This window comes from Lasioglossum baleicum, chromosome 18 (assembly GCF_051020765.1).
Source record: "Lasioglossum baleicum chromosome 18, iyLasBale1, whole genome shotgun sequence".
Taxonomy (NCBI): Eukaryota; Metazoa; Arthropoda; class Insecta; order Hymenoptera; family Halictidae; genus Lasioglossum; species Lasioglossum baleicum.
Genome location: NC_134946.1, coordinates 2,534,563 through 2,558,482, shown reverse-complemented (window position 1 = coordinate 2,558,482; position 23,920 = coordinate 2,534,563). Strand labels below are relative to the sequence as shown.

At 33.0% G+C, this 23,920-nt stretch overlaps 1 protein-coding gene across 3 annotated transcripts in view; it reads left to right on the top strand.

Moving 5' to 3' along the window:
• Nucleotides 1–1,704: 1,704 nt before the first annotated feature.
• The window catches only part of Cbl (E3 ubiquitin-protein ligase CBL), a 134,625-nt gene continuing 112,409 nt past the window's right edge, over nucleotides 1,705–23,920 (top strand). For 2 of the 3 annotated variants that reach the window (XM_076442722.1, XM_076442719.1), the window contains exon 1: nucleotides 1,706–2,719. In XM_076442722.1, the coding sequence (XP_076298837.1) occupies nucleotides 2,154–2,719 (566 nt within the window). In that variant the 5' untranslated portion in view covers nucleotides 1,706–2,153. Of the gene's footprint in view, nucleotides 2,720–23,920 lie in introns of all 3 variants that reach the window. The other variant, XM_076442720.1, reaches the window with a different exon arrangement.

The window sequence follows — 23,920 nt, the reverse complement described above, 5'->3', positions numbered from 1 at the left end:
AGGGCTACATGTAACGGTGTAAGTGAAAAAATTTCAAAGGTCATTTTTTTTACAAGATTTCAAGGTCATTAATATTTTTTTTAATGGAATGCGGTATTTTTTAATACATCAATCGATGCATCTGGACATTCGTTAAAAAAAAGTACTAACCCATGTATGTCGAAAAGTTAGTACTTCAGGACGTATTTCATTTTAAATAACTCTAAAACACCACTATACATTAGTTAGTACTAATTGCGAGATGTTAGCGTTTACTTGCTAGTGTAAATTAAAGAGTTGAAATTGAAATTGAAACATTGACGTTGAAAATGAAATTGAAGATTTGAAATTAACGAATTGAAATTGAAAAATTGAAGTTGAAATTCAAGGGTTGATATTGAAATTGAAGTTGAAATTTAAAAATTGAGGTTGAAATTGAAGAGTTGAAATTAACGAAATGAAATTGAAAAATTGAAGTTGAAATGGAAGGGTAGAAATTGAAGTTGAAATGGAAGAGTTGAAATTGAAGTTGAAATGGAAGAGTTAAAATTAAAATTGAAATTAAAGTTGAAATAGAAAAATTGAAGTTGAAAGTGAAGTTGAAGAGTCGATATTCAAATTGAAGTTGAAGGGTTGATATTGAAATTGATATTAACGAAATGAAATTGAAAAAGTGAAGTTGAAATGGAAGTTGAACTGGGAGAGTTAAAATTGGAGTTAAAATTAAATTAAAATGGAAAAATTGAAGTTGAAAATGAAGTTGAAAAGTTGATATTGAAATTAAAAAATTGACATTGAAATTGAAAACGAAGTTGGAGAATTGACATTGAAATTGAAGTTGAAATGGAAAAATTGACATTGAAATTGAAATGTTAGCGTTTACTTGCTTGTGTAACGTCTTTTAGTACGACAGTAATGGTGTTTTAGAGTTCTTTAAATTGAAATGTCTCCTGAACTACTAACTTTTCGACATACATAGGTTAGTACTTTTTTATAACGAACGCCGAGTTGCATCGATTGATGTATTAAAAAATACCTCATTCCATTTAAAAAATATCGATGACCTTGAAATCTCATTAAAAAATGACCTTGAAAATTGTTTCCCTTACACCGTTACATGTGGCCCTTCAAACAGTGTAACTTTGTCCTGAGAAGTTTTTTTGTACAACTAAAAGTAACGGAGTTATTTAAGTTTTCCGTTTCTTCGGACTCGCCCTGTATAATAAAAATCCTGTTGCTGCAATAAAACAAAATATTCATTCCGTAGCTACACATCATATAAAACAAGTTCAACTTATTAATCTTCAACAAAATGAAAATTTTATGTTCGTAATAATTTATAATAAATTTTTAAATGCTTTACAATTTTGCTAATTGTCAAACAAAATCAGCGTTTCGATCCTAGTTTGGATCTTTTTCAAGATTTATTTGAATCGCGTGTGTAAAGCATTCAAAAATTTATTAACAGCAAATACGTTCGATTGAAGAAACATATTCAGTAATAATGTAAAGTTCATATTTCAAATGTCGCATTATCGGCGAGAACTGAGTGCAAAGGTTTAATAATCGCAAATTAATAATATTAGAACCCGTCGTTACGACGGGTCTCGTAAAGGATGTTCCCGATGGAAGTAATCTATTGCACGGTGAGTTTGACGCGATTTGAATTTGGCGGGCGACGGCAGCGTCCCCAAGCGTGACGCGGTCATGCGCGTAACCAGAAGGAACGAAGCACAGTCGGGCAGGCACCAGCAGGCACACGCTTGGTCGTGTGTCAGTGTCGATTCGTTGTGGCTGTCCGCTGTTGTCAGTACGGTTGTGTAGCTGGACTAGGATGCGGTATCGCGTAACATCATGGTACGTCCGGTGGTCGGGGCTTGGTGAGAAGGTCGTCGAGATAGTGAACGCGTCTCGTTGAGAGAGGAAATGCGGTATATCGTATCGCGGGAGTGCAGGCCAGGCTAACCTAAGCGCACGGGCTTGTTTGTTGGTGGTTCTTCTCTCTTGCTCTCTCTTCTCTCTTTCTCTTCTCTGTGTCTCTGTCCGCGAATAGTGTGAGTGCGGGGGCAAAAGTAAAAGAGTGCGCGGCGGCGGGGACTCTCTCGCGTCCCGAAGGTGAGCAGGAGCACACCACCGCACCGCCAGGGGAGTCCCGGTGTGCTCGGGAGAGGGATATGCACGCGCACGTCAAGATGTCGTCAGGAGGACACAGCAGTCGTACCAGAGCGGTGCACATAGGCTCGATATTTCAGAAGCTTCACGGTCGTTTCGCTGACCCGATGACAGTGTCGAAACTCTCGACCGACAAGCGAATGCTCGATAAGACCTGGAAGCTGATGGACAAGGTGGTGAAACTGTGTCAACACCAGCGTATGAACCTGAAAAACTCCCCCCCGTTCATCCTAGATATCCTGCCCGACACGTATCAGCGGCTACGGCTGATTTACAGCAAGTACGAGGACAGGATGCAGATGTTGCACAGCAACGATCACTTCTGCGTGTTCATCAACAATCTGATGCGAAAGTGTAAACAGGCGATCAAGCTGTTCAAGGAGGGCAAGGAGAAGATGTTCGACGAGACGTCCCACTATCGACGCAACCTGACCAAGCTCAGCTTGGTCTTCAGTCACATGCTGTCCGAGCTGAAGGCGATCTTCCCGAACGGCGTATTCGCCGGGCACAAGTTTCGCATCACCAAGGCGGACGCGGCCGAGTTCTGGAAGGAGAGCTTCGGGATCAGGTGCGTAACCCGCCACTCAACCACCCGTTGCAACCCGTTGTTTCCTCGACTTCCGGTTCGTGTTTCGCGATCATCCCGTAAAACAGGGCACACATCTGTCTGTCTCTTTCGCGTGGTGGCCGCGTGCGTTTCGCGAAACCGACCATCGCCTCGTGTGCGTGAACACGAATAATAAACGCGTGCTGCTGTCGCGGCCCTCGCACGTGCGCACACCTAACCTAAAAACGGCTGCGCGTCTCTCTCATTGATATTGACATTACCTTTACCTATCGTGCGACCGAAAACCGGGACGTGTCGGCTCGTGTGCAGCTGACGCCGTATGCGAAACGTATTTCGTCGGCCGGAAGTGTTCTGTTTCATGCGTTGACTCGCGTACAGCCCTCTCCAAAAGCCCCCGTCGACAATGTCCGCGCGAAGCCCGATGCGTTTCTCACTTTTTAATCCACGGGAAATTATTATTATGATCGTTACGATTTCGATACTCGAACCGGGGATCAGGGATCAACGTGTATATCATTCATATGTATCATCTAGTTTTCCCAATGCATCGTCATGATGGCGACGAACAAAATAGTTGACGCGTCCAAAACGTTGTTTATTTATACTTTTCGATGATAACGATTGTAATAGAATGTAAGGAACCTTTATAAAGGGAACTATATCTACTCGAATTTTATTTTAATCGAATCTAACGGGTAGATGCTCGGCGATACTTTTGAACGGTAGTGTACATTTACCATCTAACAGGTTAATCTTTTTAGGGCTACTTCCTGAGAGACGAAAACAATTTGCTCTCTATTAAACACTACCGATCAAACAGTTGCAAAGCTTAGTGAACTACTTTCTAATTTTCAACAGTTATTTAATACTCCCTCTGTCCCATAATAATAATAATAATATTTATTATAAAAAAACTAGATTACATTAAACATTAAATTAAAAATATTACTCCTAGTATTTATTTTGAGTGTTCAGATAGTTCCTGGATTTTTCAATAATTTCGTTATTGCATTTTGAACTTGTAGGTTAGTTGTAGCTTAAAATCGTCGAAAAGTTAGTAGTTCAGGAGATATTTCAATTCAAATAACTCTAAAACACCATTATAGTTAGTACTAATTGTAAGACGTTAGCGTTTACTTGCTAGTGTAAATTGAAGAGTTGACATTGAAATTGAAAAATTGACGTTAAAAATGAAATTGAATATTTGAAATTAACGAATTGAAATTGAAGAGTTGAATTTGAAAAAATGAAGTTGAAATTGAAAAAATGAAGTTGAAGGGTTGATATTGAAATTGACGTTGAAATTGAAAAATTGAAATTGAAGAGTTGAATTTGAAAAACTGAAGTTGAAATTGAAGGGTTGATATTGAAATTGAAGTTGAAATTGAAGAGTTGAAATTAACGGATTAAAATTGTAAAAATGACGTTGAGATTAACGAAATGAAGTTGAAAAATTGAAGTTGAAATGGAAGAGTAGAAATTGAAGTTGAAATGAAAGAGTTGAATGGGAGAGTTAAAGTTGCGAAGCTGAAATTAAAGTTGAAATGGAGAAATTGAAATTGAAAATGTAGTTGAATCGTTGATATTGAAATTGAATTGGAAAAATTGATGTTGAAATTGAAATTGAAGAGCTGAAATTGAAGTTGAAATGGGAGAGTTAAAATTGAAGCTGAAATTAAAGTTGAAATGAAAAAATTGAAATTGAAAATGAAGTTAAAAAGATGATATTGAAATTGAAGTTGAAATGGAAAAATTGATGTTGAAATTGAAGAGCTGAAATTAACGAATTGAAATTGAAGTTGAAGGGTTGATATTGAAATTGAAGTTGGAGGATTGATATTGAAATTGAAGTTGATATTAACGAAATGAAATTGAAAAATTGAAATTGACGAGATGAAATTGAAGTTGAAGGGTTGATATTGAAATTGAAGTTGACATTATCTCTCTATTAAACACTAAATTAAAGCTTAATGGACTAGTTTCAACTTTTCAACAGTTATTTAATACTCCCTTTGACTCATAATAATAATAATATTTATTATTAAAAAACTAGATTACATTAAATTAAAAATATTACTCCTAGTATTTATTTTTAGTGTTCAGATAGTTCCTGGATTTTTCAATAATTTCGTTATTGCATTTTGAACTTGTAGGTTAGTTGTATCTTAAAATCGTCGGAAAGTTAGTAGTTCAGGAGATATTTCAATTTAAATAATTCTAAAACACCATTATAGTTAAGTACTAAGACGTTAGCCTTTACTTGCTAGTGTAAATTGAAGAGTTGACATTGAAATTGAAAAATTGACGTTAAAAATGAAATTGAATATTTGAAATTAACGAATTGAAATTGAAAAATTGAGGTTGAAATTAAAAAAATTGACGTTGAAAATAAAATTTAAAAATTGAAATTGAAGAGTTGAATTTGAAAAAATCAAGTTGAAATTGAAAAAATGAAGTTGAAGGGTTGATATTGAAATTGAATTGGAAAAATTGATGTTGAAATTGAAGTTGAAGAGCTGAAATTGAAGTTGAAATGGGAGAGTTAAAATTGAAGCTGAAATTAAAGTTGAAATGAAAAAATTGAAATTGAAAATGAAGTTAAAAAGTTGAAATTGAAATTGAAGAGTTGAAATTAACGAATTGAAATTGAAGTTGAAGGGTTGATATTGAAATTGAAGTTGGAGGATTGATATTGAAATTGAAGTTGATATTAACGAAATGAAATTGAAAATTGAAATTGACGAGATTAAATTGAAGTTGAAGGGTTGATATTGAAATTGAAGTTGATATTATCTCTCTATTAAACACTAAATTAAAGTTTAATGGACTAGTTTCAACTTTTCAACAGTTATTTAATACTCCCTTTGACTCATAATAATAATAATATTTATTATCAAAAAACTTGATTACATTAAACAATAAATTAAAAATATTACTTCTAGTATTTATTTCGAGTGTTCAGATAGTTTCTCTCCGGAGATTTCAATAATTTCGTGATTGCATTTTAATCTAGTAGGTTAGTTGTAGCTTAAAATTATCGGAGCCGTCGTTCTTCACTGCTTTCAGCATAGCTTGTTTTCTTTTCATCTTACTTTTACAATGGGTTGATGTTCAACTGAAATAAAACAATTAATTTCGATCAGCGGATGAAATTAGAAATATAGTATTATGATTCGTAATAATTAGGTTAACCTAAAAATTGAAAGATGTGTCAAAACAAATGACACGTGCCGTGAAACATTGATTTTGATTAAAGGCTTCGCAATTTTGCGCTACAACATAAGTTACAGCTGCGTTTGCAAATAATTTCCGTTTGAATATTCACTTGCTACTATTATTATGGGACATTGGGAGTACCATTTTTTCACTACCAGTACATACCTCTAATATTAACCACTGATTTACAAAAGGTTAAACAATCTTTTTATATTCAGGGCCCGCTTTAGGGGGGGACAACCCGGGGCGCAAAAATTTAGGGGCGCCATTTTGGCTTTGGCTGTAAGTGTGGGAAAAATAATGATGTTTTAAATATTCAATTAATAGAAAATTTCAGACTACCCTTGCCAGACAATTTTGCTAAAAAAAAGGTCATTTTGTTCAGCGCGGTGCTTAGTGCTTAAAAAGGGGCGGCAATTTGTTTTTTTGCCCGGGGCGTCGTAACCGCTAGAGCGGGCCGTGTTATATTATTTGTCGTATACAAATTTGGTTTGAGTGGGGTTAAATATATGTATACAGGGTGAGTCCGAAGAAACAGAACACCTAAATATCTCCGTTACTTTTCGTCGTAGAAAAAAACTTCTTAGGACAAAGTTACACTGTTTGAGGGGCCACATGTAATGGTGTAAGGGAAACAATTTTCAAGGTAATTTTTCTGTGAGATTTCAAGGTCATCGATATTTTTTTAAATGGAATGATATATTTTCGTTAACGTAATGTTGTAGCTGACGAAATAACGAATTCATCCATGTAACACAATATGGCCTACAAATGACCTTCAACCCAGAAAAATGGAATAAATAAAATTCAACGTGCAAGATTCATTTGGTTTGTTTCTGTTACGCAAAATATTCAAAAATATTCCCTTGAGCTGCTATACATTCAAATGTATCGCAATACACAACGTAATAACAGATTCGGCGTTGACAGTCCAGATAGCATAAGACGTCCATTTTACGTCTATTTCAAGTCTGAAAGTCTTGCGTCTTAAGAAGACTCTTTAACGTTTACGTCTTTAAGACCATAAACAGTGTGGTTTTTATATACCCATAATCTAGCAGTATTAACATTGGTATTATTCGTTCGAGTTAGTGTTTTTGCTTCAATTTCAATTTTTCAAATTCAACTCTCCAATTTTTCAAATTTCAATTTCAACATCAATACCAACTTCAATTTTACAATTTCAACTCTCTTCAATTTTTCAAATTTCGATTTCAACGCTTCAATTTTTCAAATTTCGATTTCAACATCAATTTCAAGTTCATTTTCTACTCTTCTAATTCAACTTCAACTCTTCAATTTCCATTTCAACTCTTCGGTTCCAACTTCAATTTTTCTATCTTGACCTCAATTTCAACTCTTCGTTTTCAACTTCAATTTTTCAACTTCAACTCTTCGATTCCAAATTCAATTTTTCTATTTTAACCTCAATTTCAACTTCAATTTCAACTCTTCAATTTTTCAAATTTCGATTTCAACATCGATTTCAACTCTTCGATTTCAACTAAAATCTTTCAATTTCTACTCCAATTTCAACTCTTGAATTTTTCCAATTTCAACTTCAATTTGCATTTCAACTTTAATTCCAACTTCAATTTGCATTTCAACTTCAATTTGCATTTGAACATCAATTTCCATTTAAACTTCTTCGATTTCAACTTCAATTTCACCGTTAAATTTTTCAAATGTCGATTTCAACATCAATTTCAAATTCAATTTCTACTCTTCTATTTCAACTTCAATTTTTCAAATTTCAACTTCAATTTCAACTCTTCGATTTCAATCTCAATTTTTCAAATTTCAATTTCCATTTCAACTTTTAATTTTTAATTTCAACTCTTCGTTTTCAACTTCAATGTTTCAATTTCAACTTCAACTCTTCAATTTCCATTTCAACTCTTCGATTCCAACTTCAATTTTTCTATTTTGACCTCAATTTCAACTCTTCAATTTTTCAAATTTATTCGAATTTTTCTGGGTTGAAGGTCATTTGTAAGTCATAATATGTTACATGGATGAATTCGTTATTTCGTCAGCTACAACATTACGTTAACGAAGACATATCATTCCATTTAAAAAAACATTGATGACCTTGAAATCTCATTCAAAAATGACCTTGAAAATTTTATCCCTTACACCGTTACATGTGACCTTTCAAACAGTGTAACTTTGTCCTAAGATGATTTTTTCTACAACGAAACGTAACGGAGATATTAGGTGTTCTGTTTCTTCGGACTCACTGTGTATAATAGAGAAATTAACGAATATGAAATCTGATAAACAATTGTCTCGATAGATTTGCTATTTTATTATTGTCTTTACTACCGCAGCTTTCCCACCAGACGTAGGTCACGGTAACTAGTTTCCATACTATCCCAACTGGCATAACCTCGCGTGGGAACTCGGAATATATTTTATTGTTTATCGCCGCGCATATACTTACGCGCATGATGTAGGATGCAATAATGATAAAGATTCTACTTGGCTACGACGACACTGTTAATTCACGATGATTTGCGGACGATACGGAACGAACGTACATATATTCGGTTAGCCTTATCATGTTTTCATATTGTTCCAACCGGAAATGTTCGAACACTCAGGAAAAAGTTGCTTGACCATCATTCAAGTAGTCGTGTGTTACGGCTCGGCCAATCGAATTTCGCTAACGTCGTCGCTACGCTAATTTTGCTATCGTCAGCCTTTTCACGTAAACGATATCTTCCTTATAAATCATACCATTTCCGCCAGGCGTGTTGCAACATTATTTTGCTAATTACAAATTGATTATCTAACAATATTTCGTGAAAATGACATTGTGGCATTAGGGCCGTTTATTTTGAAAGTGGTGCAAGTCTAATTTAGTGTAAACTTTTTATTTCTACTTAATATTTAATATCTTTAAAAAAGCTAATGGTTTGTTCCATTTAAAAAGAAATTGCGTAGCGATTGATTATGAAAGTGGTGTACAGTCAGCGGCAATATTAAGTGGACATTTTAAAAATCGCGTAACTTTTTAAAAATTGGTCCAAAGGACTTGAATTTTTTTAAGATGTCAGACCGACTATTTCGCTAGAGAATAAGTAAACAAAAAGGGGCTAGCAGACTAAGATAGGCGTAGCGGCGCCACCCACAATTGTGCGGATATTGTGCGTAAAACAATGGTTTTAGGTTGAAAGATAACCTAAAATTTTAAGTCGCTAACCCTTCGTATAAGGATGATATGAGGGTAAATACCCTTAATTGTATCATTTCTTTTCTCGCTTGTTAATTAAGATACTCGGATAAAAAAAATACGAAAATACTCGAACTTACCTCCTTCATATCACACATTTTTTTCACCATTGTGATCAAATTATTAAGGGTAGAAAAAATTATTTAATTTTTTAGGGGGGGAATTGCAAGCAACCCTTCGAGTGACCATTTCCAAAAAATTCAAGAACAATGTTCTGTTGCTTATCTAACGTATAAAAAAGTTTCAAGATGGTCGGATTGGTGGAACATAGTTAAATATTGAAAAACAAATAAAATTACGTCATTATAATGGTATAATGTACAATGCAGTGTTTCTTATCAGGATATTAAGTTTCTTCTTGATCAATTATTTCTCTTTTCAAACGCGACGCATAACATTACATAAGTAGTATATATTATAGTTTTATATGCGGTAATATTATACATATACAGGGTGTCTGAGAACACCTCTACCACCCATTTATAATCTAGAAAATAGGTTATTTTCAAAAATTCAAAGTGTTTCTTTAATAAATCAGATGCACTGTATCAAATGGTGATATTTTTAACTTCCGGTTTCGGCCGGAAATAGGTTTCGCATAGAATCCGAATCCGTAATAAAAAATATCATGTTCCATTTGAAAAATGTAACTTCCGGTCTCAATCACCTATTTCCGGCCGAAACCGGAAGTTAAAAATATCACCATTTGATACAGCGCATCTAATGTATAAAAGAAACACTTTGAATTTTTGAAAATAACCTATTTTCTAGATTATAAATAGACGCGGTAGTGGTGGTCTGAGACACCCTGTACGACGTTAGTACTAACGTCTTAGTACGACAGTAATGGTATTTTAGGGTTTTTTAAATTGAAATATCTAAACTACTAACTTTTCGACATACATAGGTTAGTACTTTTTTATAACGAATGTGTAGTTGCATCGATTGATGTATTGAAAAATACCTCATTCCATTAAAAAAAATGAAGGTGACCTTCATATCTCTAAAAAAAATTACATGAAAAAAAAATTTTGTTGGTATCTTATGAGCCCCATTTTACCATTCAACTTTGTCCTTCAGACATTTGACGTATCTTTAAAAACAACAAAGATATTCAAGGTGATCAAGTTAGCTGGGACACCCTGTATGTATAATATAACCGCATATAAAACTATACATATACTACTTATGCAATGTTATGCGTCGCGTTTAAAAAGAAATAATTGATCCTGATAAGAAACACTGCACTGTACATTATACCATTATGACGTAATTTTATTTGTTTTTCAATATTTAACTATGTTCCACCAATCCGACCATCTTGAAACTTTTTTATACGTTAGATAAGCAACAGAACATGGTTCTTGAATTTTTTGGAAGTGGTCACTCTAAGGGTTGTTTGCAATTCCCACCCCTAAAAAATTAAATGATTTTTTTCTACCCTTAATAATTTGATCACAATGGTGAAAAAAATGTATGATATGAAGGAGGTAAGTTCGAGTATTTTCGTATTTTTTTTATCCGAATATCTTAATTAACAACCGAGAAAAAAAATGATACAGTTAAGGGTATTTACCCTCATATCATCCTTATACGAAGGGTTAGCGACTTAAAATTTTAGGGGGTTATCTTTCAACCTAAAACCATCGTTTTCCGCACAATATCAATAAAATTGTGGGTGGGGCCGCTGCACCTATCTTAGTCTGCTAGGCCCTTTATTAAGATTGCTATTGGTAGGAATCATTCAAAATTTTAAAAATGACGTTTTGTCAACTTTTTTATCCGAGTCTGTAACGATAATTTAAAAAATGCGTTTTATAGATTAAAATGTCCACTTAATATTGCCGCTGACTGTAAGTCCAATTTCCATAGGCATAAGTGGTGGGGTCACGTGGTTGCCACAGGTTTACATAAAATTTACTATTTTATTTCTTGTTATTATTTATAAACAAAATTGGATTACTATAGAATATATTTCAAGTGATATTTAATTTTTCTTAATTGAAATTAAATGATTTTTTACAATTGACTAATTACGAAAATGGTGTAAGTCCATTTACAACTCGTAAATATACAGGGTGTTTCGTCTAAAACAGGACACCTAAACATCTCATCAGGTTATTGGGATGCAAAAAATATTTGTTACGTAATGTGCATGGTGTCAAAAGACCAAATATCTGGCAAGAATATTTTTTTCCAAAGGTCATTTTTTTCGGAGTTATCAAGGTCATCGATGTTTTTTGATACATAACTACATTTTTATTTTATTGCATCGGGTAACTGATCGAAAAATACATTCAGATATGTATAATAACATGACCTTGAGCTTGATCTGAAGGTAAAACTTTAATTTTCGAAGATCATGGTCATTTCGAGGTCATGTTATTATACATATCTGAATGCGTTTTTCGATCAGTTACCCGATGCAATAAAATAAAAATATAGGTATGTATCAAAAAACAAGGATGACCTTGATAGTTCCGAAAAAAATGACCTTCGGAAAAAAATATTCGTGCCAGATATTTGGCCCATTGACACCATGCACATTACGTAACAAATATTTTTTGCATCATAATAACCTGATGAGATGTTTAGGTGTCCTACTGGGTGTTTTAGACGAAACACCCTGTATATTATTTTAGTTAAATTCGCCTGAAAGAAATTTATATAATCAAATTACATATATATTGATAAATTAGTAGAAACATTGCCAGACTTGACATAATTAATTTATATTTTTGAATTGACTAAAAAATAGACTTATATACACCACTTTCAAAATAAACGTTACATTTATTACAAAGAGATTACATTTATCGAATAATTTTCTAAAACTTGTGTAACTCTACACTTTGAATGGCCTCGTGTGTCAACGTAAAATATATCAACAGCTGAAAACATTTTTCGTCGAGCTCCAAAAATAGAACGCGAACTTTATGCATTTATGGCGAAAGTGAGTAGGTGGAATTTAAAACAATAGAAAATTTAAAGGAAGAGTCGAACGTGTACCCGACTACTATCGCTTGCAATTCATGCAAATTTGTTTTATTCTACATCGAGATATCCGCAGTCTGTGGTGTGCGACCTTTATGCATTTATGACGGAAACGAGTAGGTGGAATACGAAACGGAAAACATTCGAAGAATTTCAGAATCTCGATGGGTTACTTTCAAATTGTTCAAATTATTATTGGAGAAACAAAGGAGAAATATTGGAGAACAACTCAAAATACATTTCTAAAAAAAGTATAATAATAAATATAAAAAATTGTGGTGCACTTTACAACGAATGTGCGTGACAATTAACCCAGTATTTAAATAACAACAAATTATTTTACATTTCTGAGTTTGTGATATACACGGTGTGTCCGTTAAGTTATGTCACCATTTTTTAGGCATTTCCGGTAGTGTGATTAAAAAATGTTTTAGACAAAAGTTTCTCAGTACTTGGTGAGCTACATGTTCGCATATTCTTAAATTTGAAAAGATGCTTTTTACGTAAAAAAGTGAAGGTCACCTTGACTTTTTTAAATGGCACCACATGCTTTGGACATCATGGGATTGTTTCTGACGTCGAGACGAATTTAACAGTGTATTACACTATGACCTTGAAATGACCTCAAACTCGGAGATTTTGTGCAAACGTAATTTTAATGAAAAATTATTTCTTACAATATAAATCAAGTTACATCAGATGTTCGAACTGCGACCCATCTTCTACGATACGGAGCTCCGCTCTTTCTATTAGATTTTTATTTTTATTAGATGCACTTTCTATTAGATATTTATTTTTGCTTTTTATTTGAATATCCAAATAACAAATAACTTTCTATTTAAATTTTTATTTAAACATTTATTTATTGCCCAACACATTGTTGAAATACTATTTTATTTGAACAATCTGAACACCTCGAAACAAAATATTTCTATTTGAACAATCTGAACCTCAATATAAAATATTTCTATTTTTATAATCTGAAACACAAAATAAAATATTTCTATTTTTATAATCTGAAAAACAAAGTAAAACATTTCTATTTTAACAATCTGAAACACAAAATAGAATATTTTATTTTTTGCATCGGTATACCTAATACTTTTAGAAATCACATTACTTATTTAATATTTCTTATTTTAGTAATAAATAATTTAAAGAAGAAATGTACTTAATATGAAAATTAAGTTAAGTAAATTAGCAATAATTTAGAGAAGAAAAGAACTTAATATAAGAAACTATATCATTTGCCACATTTTCGTTTTATTTTTTTGTTTGATTGCTGCTATTACTGCGTATATCCACTTCAGTTCACAGCATGTGCCTACTGAGGTTTGTTGATAAACATACAGTTTATCTTATCACCAGGAAACTATTTTTACTTAGAAATCTATTGAATGCGAACCATTATTTTGAGGAATAATATTTAAAATTCAAATTGAAAATAAAGACAAAGTCCAAATAATTTCAATATTCTTAAAATAAAATACTATTTTCAAATACTATTTTCAAAAATTACTGCAACAAATAAAATATTTTATTTTCAAAAATTACTGCATCAAATAAAATATTTTATTTTCAAAAATTACTGCATCAAATAAAATATTTTATTACCACGCTTATATTAGCTTGCCGAGTTGTCGTTGTTGTTGTTGTTATATGCGTCAAATCTTGTAATCGAATTTTAAACCACTTTCCGATGAGGTAGAGACTTGAAACTTTAAACATAGCTCAGCACTGGATGACAATGCAATATTAAAAAACAAATTTTAAAAAGAACTGTGCGTTCAGGAGAAAAAAAATTTTAATGTTATCCGTCACACCTCGTGGCGCGACGCTCGGTAGTACATGATCGCGTTCAGCGATCCCACTCCGCGCGCCATCGCTCCCTACTCCACTACGCGTTCCCACTCCACTGATCCATTTCGCACCGAAGGAGCTCAGTCAGTGTGGTGTTCCATTCATTCAGTTCCATTTCTGACAATTTCGGACTCCATCAAGAGACGTCGTCTCTCGGAGTCATTCCCTCATTCTATCTCGCGTATTTCCATATCTTGCGTTTCTATATCTTACTATTTCATACCAGCATTGCTATATCTTGCGTTCCATTTGAAAAAGACTAATAAGTAGAAAATAAAAGAATATACAGGGTGAGTCCGAAGAAACGGAACACTTAAATATCTCCGTTACTTTTTCGTTGTACAAAAAGACTTCTTAGGACAAAGTTACACTGTTTGACGGGCCACATGTAACGGTGTAAGGGAACAAATTTTCGAGGTCATTTTTTATGAGATCTCAAGGTCATCGATATTTTTTTAAAATGGAATGAGATATTTTTTAATACATCAATCGATGCAGCTGAACATTCGTTATAAAAAAGTACTAACCCATGTATGTCGAAAAGTTAGTAGTTCCGGAGATATTTCAATTTAAATAACTCTAAAACACCGTTACTGTCGTACTAAGACGTTACACAAGTAAGCAAACGCTAACATCGATTTCAATTTCAATGTCAATTTTTTAATTTCAATATCAACTTTTCAACTTCATTTTCAACTTCAAATTTCCCATTTTAATTTAATTTTAACTCCAATTTTAACTCTCCCAGTTCAACTTCAATTGCAACTCTTCCATTTCTACTTCAATTTCTACTCTTCCATTTCAACTTTAATTTTTCAATTTCACTTCGTTAATTTGAACTCTTCAATTTCAAGGTCAATTTTGCAACTTCAATTTCAATATCAACCCTTCAACTTCAACTCTTCAATTTCAATTCGTTAATTTCAAATCTTCAATATCATTTTCAACGTCAATTTTTCAATTTCAATTTCAACTCTTCAATTTACACTAGCAAGTAAACGCTAACATAAAATTGACGAGTTGAAATTGAAGGATTGAAATTGAAGTTGATATTAACGAAATGAAATTGAAAAATTGAAGTTGAAATGGAAGAGTAGAAATTGAAGTTGAAATGGAAGAATAGAAATTGGAGTTGAAATGGAAAAATTGAAATTGAAGAGTTGAAATTGAAGTTGAAGGGTTGATATTGATATTGAAATTGAAGTTGAAATGGAAGAATAGAAATTGGAGTTGAAATGGAAAAATTGAAATTGAAGTTGAAGGGTTGATATTGAAATTGAAGTTGAAATGGAAGAATAGAAATTGGAGTTGAAATGGAAAAATTGAAATTGAAGAGTTGAAATTGAAATTTACGTGGATGGGTTGATATTGAAATTGAAGTTGATATTAACGAAATGAAATTGAAAAATGGAAGTTGAAATGGAAGAGTAGAAATTGAAAAATTGAAGTTGAAATGGAAGAGTAGAAATTGAAAAATTGAAGTTGAAATGGAAGAGTAGAAATTGAAATTGGAGTGGAAGAGTTGAAATTGAAAATTTGAAGTTGAAAATGTAGTTGAAGAGTTGATATTGAAATTGAAGTTGAAATTGAAAAATTGACATTGAAATTGAAATTGATGTTAGCGTTTACTTGCTTATGTAACGTCTTAGTAAGACAGTAATGGTGTTTTAGAGTTATTTAAATTGAAATATCTCTTGAACTACTAACTTTTCGACATACATGGGTTAGTACTTTTTTATAACGAATGTCCAGTTGCATCGATTGATGTATTACAAAATACCTCATTCCATTTAAAAAAATATCAATGACCTTGAAATCTCATAAAAAAAATGATCTCGAAAATTTTTTCTCTTACACCGTTACATGTGGCCCTTCAAACAGTGTCACTTTGTCCTAAGAAGTTTTTTTGTACAACGAAGAGTAACGGAGATATTTAAGTGTTCTGTTTCTTCGGACTAATCCTGTATACATATTCTTTTCTTCAAAGTTGTACAGACACTGTAAAATAAATGGGATTATATTTACTATTTACTATTTAAAATATACTGCTTTTCCCCAGCTCTGGTTAGTGGTTAGCGGAAAACAGGAGGATCTGCGCGTAGGACAGAGCGCGGCGGCAGGGGGAGTAGTCATTCATGAATTGGCTCGAACCGCTCCGGCCGTTTATTTATACCGGCTGATAAATCGCTACGCGGTGGCGGAACGTAGCCCGGCAACCGCGTTATGACGTATTCCAGTAAAAGTAGGTGTGCGTATCGTTTTGTAAAACGACACCGACGGAACGCCGCGCGCGCTCTCCTCTCTCACTCCTCCATCCCCGTTCTTTCCGTTCGCGAATCGCCCTGAGACCGGCCCCGCGGGTAATCAGGAAACGGATCTAACCGAGCGGACTATACCCCGTTCCACGAAATTCTACGGTCAGCCAGACCACTAATTCCTCCAGTCGTTTCCGTCGAATTCTATCCGAGGATTCACTCTCCGAGACCTCCTTTCCTGAACGCGGCACTGCCTTATCCGCCCGACCTCATTATTTCGACGCTCTTTACAGGAAAATATCACGGAAACTATGCGTCCTAGCGATAAGACCATTCCATACAAAATTAAAGCTGACAAAATGTGCCATAAGATTGATTCTATTCAGCTTTTCGCTATTTCGCACAGTTTCCGAGATATCCGCGCTCAAAGTTCTCTAATTGGGAAAAATAAATATTTGCCTCACGTGTGTGTGCGCGTTTTGCCTTATTTGACGAGCTAACTCTTCAGCACACTTAGTTAACTTTGTGCGCGGATATCTCGAAAACTATGCGAGATAGCGAAAAACTGAATCGAATCAATCTTGTGGCAGATTTTGTCAGCTTTAATTTTGTATAGAATGGTATTATCGCTAGGACGTATAGTTTCCGAGATATCCGCGCTCAAAGTTCACTATTTTTATTATTAGGCTAGCTGTCTTTGCAGCACAATTAGTGAATTTTGAGCGCGGATATCTCGGAATCTATGCGAGGTAGCGAAAAACTGAATCCAATCTATCTTGTGGCATATTTTATCAGCTTTAATTTCGTATAGAATGGTGTTATCGCTAGGACGCATAGTTTCCGAGATATAATCGGAAAACCGAAAAAGGAGAGGTAAAAAAGTATGTTTACCTCTTAACTAGTCCAAATAAAGACCCAAAGTTAAAAATTGTGTTCCTTCCATTTCCCTCTACAACTTTTCGTTGACTGGACTACAGGTCGATTACCAAATGACTGCTCAGTGTCCGCAACTCTAATTTAATCAAGAAAACTGTGAAACTGGTCGCAACTGCATGCTAATGCACCTTTTACGATTTCAATTCCAACGGATTTCCTGTTTTCAACATTCTATAAAAAGCAGGGATTACGCCGTGTCCGATAAACTTAAACTCTTTTTTCCGGAGCTCCGTCCCATTCGCTATTTTCAAGATTCTATAAAGAGCCTGGGGGATTACGGTGCGCCTGATAAATTTCAATTCTTTTTCAAAGCTTTAACTGCTTTCCCAGTTTCCGACACGTGCCACCGTCGACAATGGAATAATAACCGAGCAATGGCGTTCGTCTAGCCAGAAGAGCGCGGTGAAATTAGGAAATGCCCGGCTGAAAATAGAATAAGCTTCCTGGGAAACGATCAAATATTAATACTTGATGCGAGCCGCGGTCGAGATCGACTATGTTAGACACACACGGAAGCCGGGAGAGGTGTACAGATGCGCGCTCGCGGTTCTCGTCCCTCGGTTTTATTTCATTGATTCCGGAGACTTCTTTCCCTCTCGCTTCATCCCGGTTTTCTCTGCTTATCTCGCACGAGGTTTCCTCGTAAGAAATAAAACGAGAGTGCACGCGCTCGCGTCGTATTCCGAGAAGGATGAGCACTGACGCACAGTGGAGTCCATACGATTTTCGTAAAACAAGAGGCAGCTTCTTTCTCCATTAAGAACTCGCCTGATCTAGCTATTACTGAAACATGAAAATACTGTTGGAAAGATTTCGAATATTATATCTTAAGATAATCCCTTCGGTGACACTTCGATTATTATATGAAAAATTAAGTGCAAAACTGATTACAAACATTTAAAATGCGAACAATTTTTTTATGAATGCGACAAAGGACTTCAATTTCTCAAGGCTAGAGGAATTAGTTTAGTAAATGGCGTCTAAAAGATATGTTGAGAAAATGTATTTGGACGAAATTGTGAAAAACAATAGTAAACATTGATTTTTATAACTTATTTTCAAGGTCAACAACAAAAATTTAAAAGATGTGTTTTGTAAATTCGTATAAATTAAAAGTGGTGAAAATTGCAATTTTTCACGATTTTCGGCCTCAACAAATTTTTCTCAATATAATTTTAGAATTTTAGAATTTAACAAATTTTTATCTATTTGCATTAAAGAACGAAAATATTAAATACATTATAGAATAAATAATTTATGAAACTGTTTTAAATTAATAAAAACAGTTAAACAAATGTGAAACATATTAAGTTAAAAATCATTCAGAAGGAATTATTTTTTTATATATTCAGTTCAAATTTCATTGCAATATCTTCAGTCGTTTATAACTCGTAAATCAATTAACAAATCTCAATTAAATTTTCGGTTTTCGAAAAAAGATTTCAAAGATCAGATCTTAAGATAACCCCTTCGGTGACACTTCACATATACATATATACAATTAGGTGCAAAACTGATTACAAACATTTAAAATGCGAACAATTTTTTTATGAATGGGACAAAGGACTTTAATTTCTCTGTAAGGCTAGAGCAATTAGTTTAGTAAATGGCGTTTAAAAAATATATTGAAAAAATTCATTTGGTCGAAATTGTGAAAAACAATAGTAAAAATTGATTTTTACTACTTTTTTCCCTGGGCCAATAACGAAAATTTAAAAGATGTGTTTGGTCAACTTGTATAAATTATATACGTTCTGAAAATTCCATTTTTACCACTTTTGATCGTGTATAACTCGTAAACCAATTAACAAATTTCAATGAAATTTTCGGTTTTCAAAAATAGATTTCAAAGATCAGATCTTAAGATAACCCCTTCGGTGACACTTCAGCCATATGCTGTTTTACCCATTTTGATTTTTGTCCATTACAGCGACATCTGTGAACCAAAATGCAAAAACTCCTAGGTCAAATTTGTGTATTTTTTCTGGAGAATCCAAATTTGCAATGAAAAATGGGGGTTTTCATTTAAGTTTTTCATCTTCCCCCACTCCCACCCCCAGGGGATGGCGGTGGGGGGTCGAGTTTGGTATTATTTTTTGTCCCCCTTCGCGACGAACAATTTTCATTACCCACTTTTTTTGATCCGATGCATAGTTCTCGAGATATTTCAATGTCTTCATTGTCAGATAAAATGACCACCCTGTATAAATGAGAACAATTTTTCGTATGAATGGATCAAAGGACTTCAATTTCTATGTAAGGCTAGAGGAATTAGTTCAGTAAATGGCGACTAAAAAATGTGTTGAAAAAATGCATTTGGTTGAAATTGTGAAAACAATAGTAAAAATTGATTTTTACAACTTTTTTTCTGGACCAATAACGAAAACTTGGAAGATGTGTTTGGTCAACTTGTATAAAGTATATATATACGTTCTGAAAATTTCATTCAAATTGGTTAATTGGTTTACAAGTTATGAACGATCGAAAGTAAAAAGGCCGAAAGTCTTAAAAATACGCAATTTTTACCATTTTTGGTCGTTTATAACTCGTAAACCAATTAACAAATTTCAATAAAATTTTCGGTTTTCAAAAATAGAATTTAAAGATCAAATCTTAAGATAATCCCTTCGGTGACGGTGACACTTCAGCCATATACATACATATGTATACAGTTTCACGTGCAAAACTGATCACAAACACTATAACTCAGAACAACCTTTTTATGATTGGATCAAAGGACTTCTATTTCCTTGTAAGGCTAGAGGAATTAGTTTAGTAAATGGCGTTTAAAAATATGTTGAAAAAATGCATTTGTTCAGAATTGTGAAAAACAATAGTAAACATTGATTTTTACAACTTTTTTAGCTGGGCCGATAACGAAAATTTTAAAGATGTGTTTGGTCAACTCGTATAAATTATATACGTTCTGAAAATTTCATTGAAATTGGTAAATCGGTTTACGAGTTATAAACGATTAAAAATGGTAAAACTTGCCACTTTATGGTACACTACAAATTACCACTTTTTATGGTTCATAACTTGTAAACTAATTAACCAATTTCAATGAAATTTTCGGAGCGTATATAATTAATACGATTTGATCAAACACATCTTTGAAATTTTCGTTATTGGCCCTGAAGAAAAAGTCGTAAAAATCAATTTTTACTATTGTTTTTTCACAATTCCGAGCAAATGCATTTTATCAACATACATATTTTTTAGACGCTATTTACTAAACTAATTCTTCTAGCCTGACAGAGAAATTGAAGTCGTTTGGTCCATTCATAGAAAAGTTATCCTGATTTAAATTGTGTGGGATCACTTTTGCTCCTAACTGTACATATGGGACCGGCACAATGTTGTTTACCAAACTTGAAAATCAATTTTTACTACAATCTATTAAACGAAACAAATTTTATTAAAATACAGGGGGGGGGGGCAATTGAACCCTCCATACATTTTTGGAGCAAAATGAAAGAAAATTTGTCTTTTCTATTCTCGTATCATTAATTTTGCGCGAGTTTTGTGGGCATCGTCGTGGCACTAAAAGTGTTTCAAATGGAACCATTAATCTTCAGATGGAGGGAGTCCATTTTTATCCAGAGTAAAAAGCGTCCATTTAAATTCTAATCTTCTAGCAGCAAGTTTAACCCTTTCAGGACGAATGTCGACATTTCGACGACCTTAAGATTGCACATACGACTTCTGAAGATGCAAATATGTACTTTAATTATGTACTGCGTGTTATTTATATAATATTATAATAGTAATATTATTTATACATATAACACACACATATATAATATTATATATATTATATATATATTTAAATATTATTATATATTATATATATTTAAATATGATTATATATTACATATTTTAAATATTATATTAAATATTATTGCATTTAAATTTTCAATATAGGCCCACATAAAAGAGTTGTAAAATGCAACTTTTAGTATTTTTTCTACAACTCCGAATCAATTGCAATTTTTTTAAAAATTTCTTTTCACATCCTGTAGTAAACTAATTGCTCTAGCTTCCCAAAAAAAGTTCAAATCTAATAGTACAATATTAAAAACTTATCGTCTTTTTTAGGGCGTCCGAATATTAATTCGGGTCACTGTATATAAATATATATGTATACAGGGGGTGAGGCGCCAGAAACGTGGCACCTGAATAATTCGGCTGCTACTGGTGTTAGGAAGAAATGCATCAGATGGAACTTGCTTGGTTTCGAGGGGGCACTAATCTGATGTTAGTAGCTCTTTTGTAGGTGGACGCGTAAAGGACATATGAAGGTCAACTTCATTTTTTTAAATGAAATGGGGTATTTTTTAATACATCAATAGATGCAGCTGGACATTCGTAACAAAAAAGTAGTAACCTATGTATGTCGAAAAATTAGTAGTTCAGGAGATATTTCAATTTAAATAACTCTAAAATACTATTACTGTCGTACTAATGTTATCACTAATGTTAACACTAACGTTAGCACTAATGTTATCACTAATGTTAGTACGACAGTAATGGTGTTTAAGAGCTATTTAAATTGAAATATCAATTTCAATTCGTTAATTTCAATTCGTTAATTTCAATTCTTCAATTTCAATATCAACCCTTCAACTTCAGTTTCAATTTCAATATCAACCCTTCAACTTCAGTTTCAATTTCAATATTAACCCTTCCATTTCAACGTGAATTTCAATTTCGTTTCTTCAATTTGAATTTTTCAATTACAACGTCAATTTTTCAATTTCAATTTGTTAATTACAACTCTTCAATTTGAATTTTTCAATTTGAATTCTTCAATTTCTATTTCAATATCAACCCTTCAACTTGAACTCTTCAATTTCAATTTTCCAATTTCAATTCGTTAATTTCAACTCTTCAATTACAATTTTTCAATTTCAATATCAACCCTTCAATTTCAACGTGAATTTCAATTTTTCAATGTCAACGTCGGTTTTTCAATTTCAATTTCAATTCGTTAATTTCCACTCTTCAATTTCAACCTCAATTTTTAATTTTCAATTTCGATATCATCCCTTCAATTTCAATTTCAACTTCAATTTTTCAATTTCATCTCTTCAATTTTAATTTTTAAATTTCAACTTCAATTTCAATATCGGCCCTTCAACTTCAATTTTTCAATTTCAATTCGTTAATTTCCACTCTTCAATTTCAATTTCAACATTAATTTTTCCATTTCAACTTCAATTTCTACTCTTCCATTTTAATTTCAATTTATCAATTTCACTTCGTTAATTTCAACTCTTCAATTTCAACCTCAATTTTTAATTTTCAACTTCAATTTCAATTTCAACTTCAATTTTTCAATTTCAACTTCAATTTTTGAATTTCAATTCGTTAATTTCAAATCTTCAATTTCATTTTCAACGTCAATTTTTCAATTTCAATTTTAACTCTTCAATTTACACTATCAAGTGACATTTCTTGAAAAAATGTTTCAGACAAAAGTTTCTTGTTTTTTCGCATAGAATCCGAATCCGCAATAAAAAAACCATGTTCCATTTGAAAAATGTAACTTCCGGTCTCAATTACCTATTTCCGGTCGAAACCGGAAGTTAAAAATATCACCATTTGATAGAGCGCATCTGATTCATAAAAGAAACACTTTGAATTTTTGAAAATAACCTATTTTCGAGATTATAAATGGGTGGTACGGGTGGTCTGGGACACCCTGTACACAGGGTGAGTCCGAAGAAACAGAACAACTAAATATCTCCGTTAATTGTCGTTGTACAAAAAAACTTCTTAGGATAAAGTTACACTGTTTGAAGGGCCGCATGTAACGGTGTAAGGGGAAAAATTTTCAAGGTCATTTTTTACAAGATTTTAAGGTCATTGAAATTTTTTTTAATGGAATGCGGTATTTTTTAATGCATCAATCGATGCAGCTGGACATTCGTTATAAAAAAGTACTAACCCATGTATGTCGAAAAGTTAGTAGTTCAGGACGTATTTTCTGGATTATAAATGGGTGGTCTGGGACACCCTGTATATATGTAAATACATGTTTGCATCTTCAGAAGTGGGATGTACAATCTCAAGGTTATCGAAATATGGTCATATTATAAGGCTGTCCCAAGTTTTAATGTCCAAACTTTGTCAGTATATTCTATGGCACTAAATAAGGGAGAAATGTTATGTGAATATAGATCATATAGAGTTTTATTAAAAAGTTATAACAAAAATATGGAACACAAGTATGTAATAATATTAGGAATAGTAACCGACTTGCTGTTACTGCGAGCATTGGCTCTCGAATAGATCAGCAATATTTACATTTAGTGGGCTTATGTAAGCTGTAATTAACTCTGGAAGCGACGATGTCAAGTAGTAAATACATTGATTTATACGAGCCACTGCTCGCAATAACAGCAAGACGGTTACTATTCCTAATACATATTACTTGTATTCCGTATTTATGTTATAACTTTTTAATAAAATTCTTTGTGACCTATGTTTACGGAACATGTTTTTCTTATTTAGTGTCATAGAATACATATATTGTACAAAGCTGGGGAAAATACATAGTATTTTAAATAGCAAAGAGTAAATATATAGTCCCATTTATTTTAAAGCATGTGTACAACTTTGAAAGTAAAATATTTCATTTGATACTGCAATTTGAGAAAATAAAATATTTTATTTGATGCAGTAATTTTTGAAAATAAAATA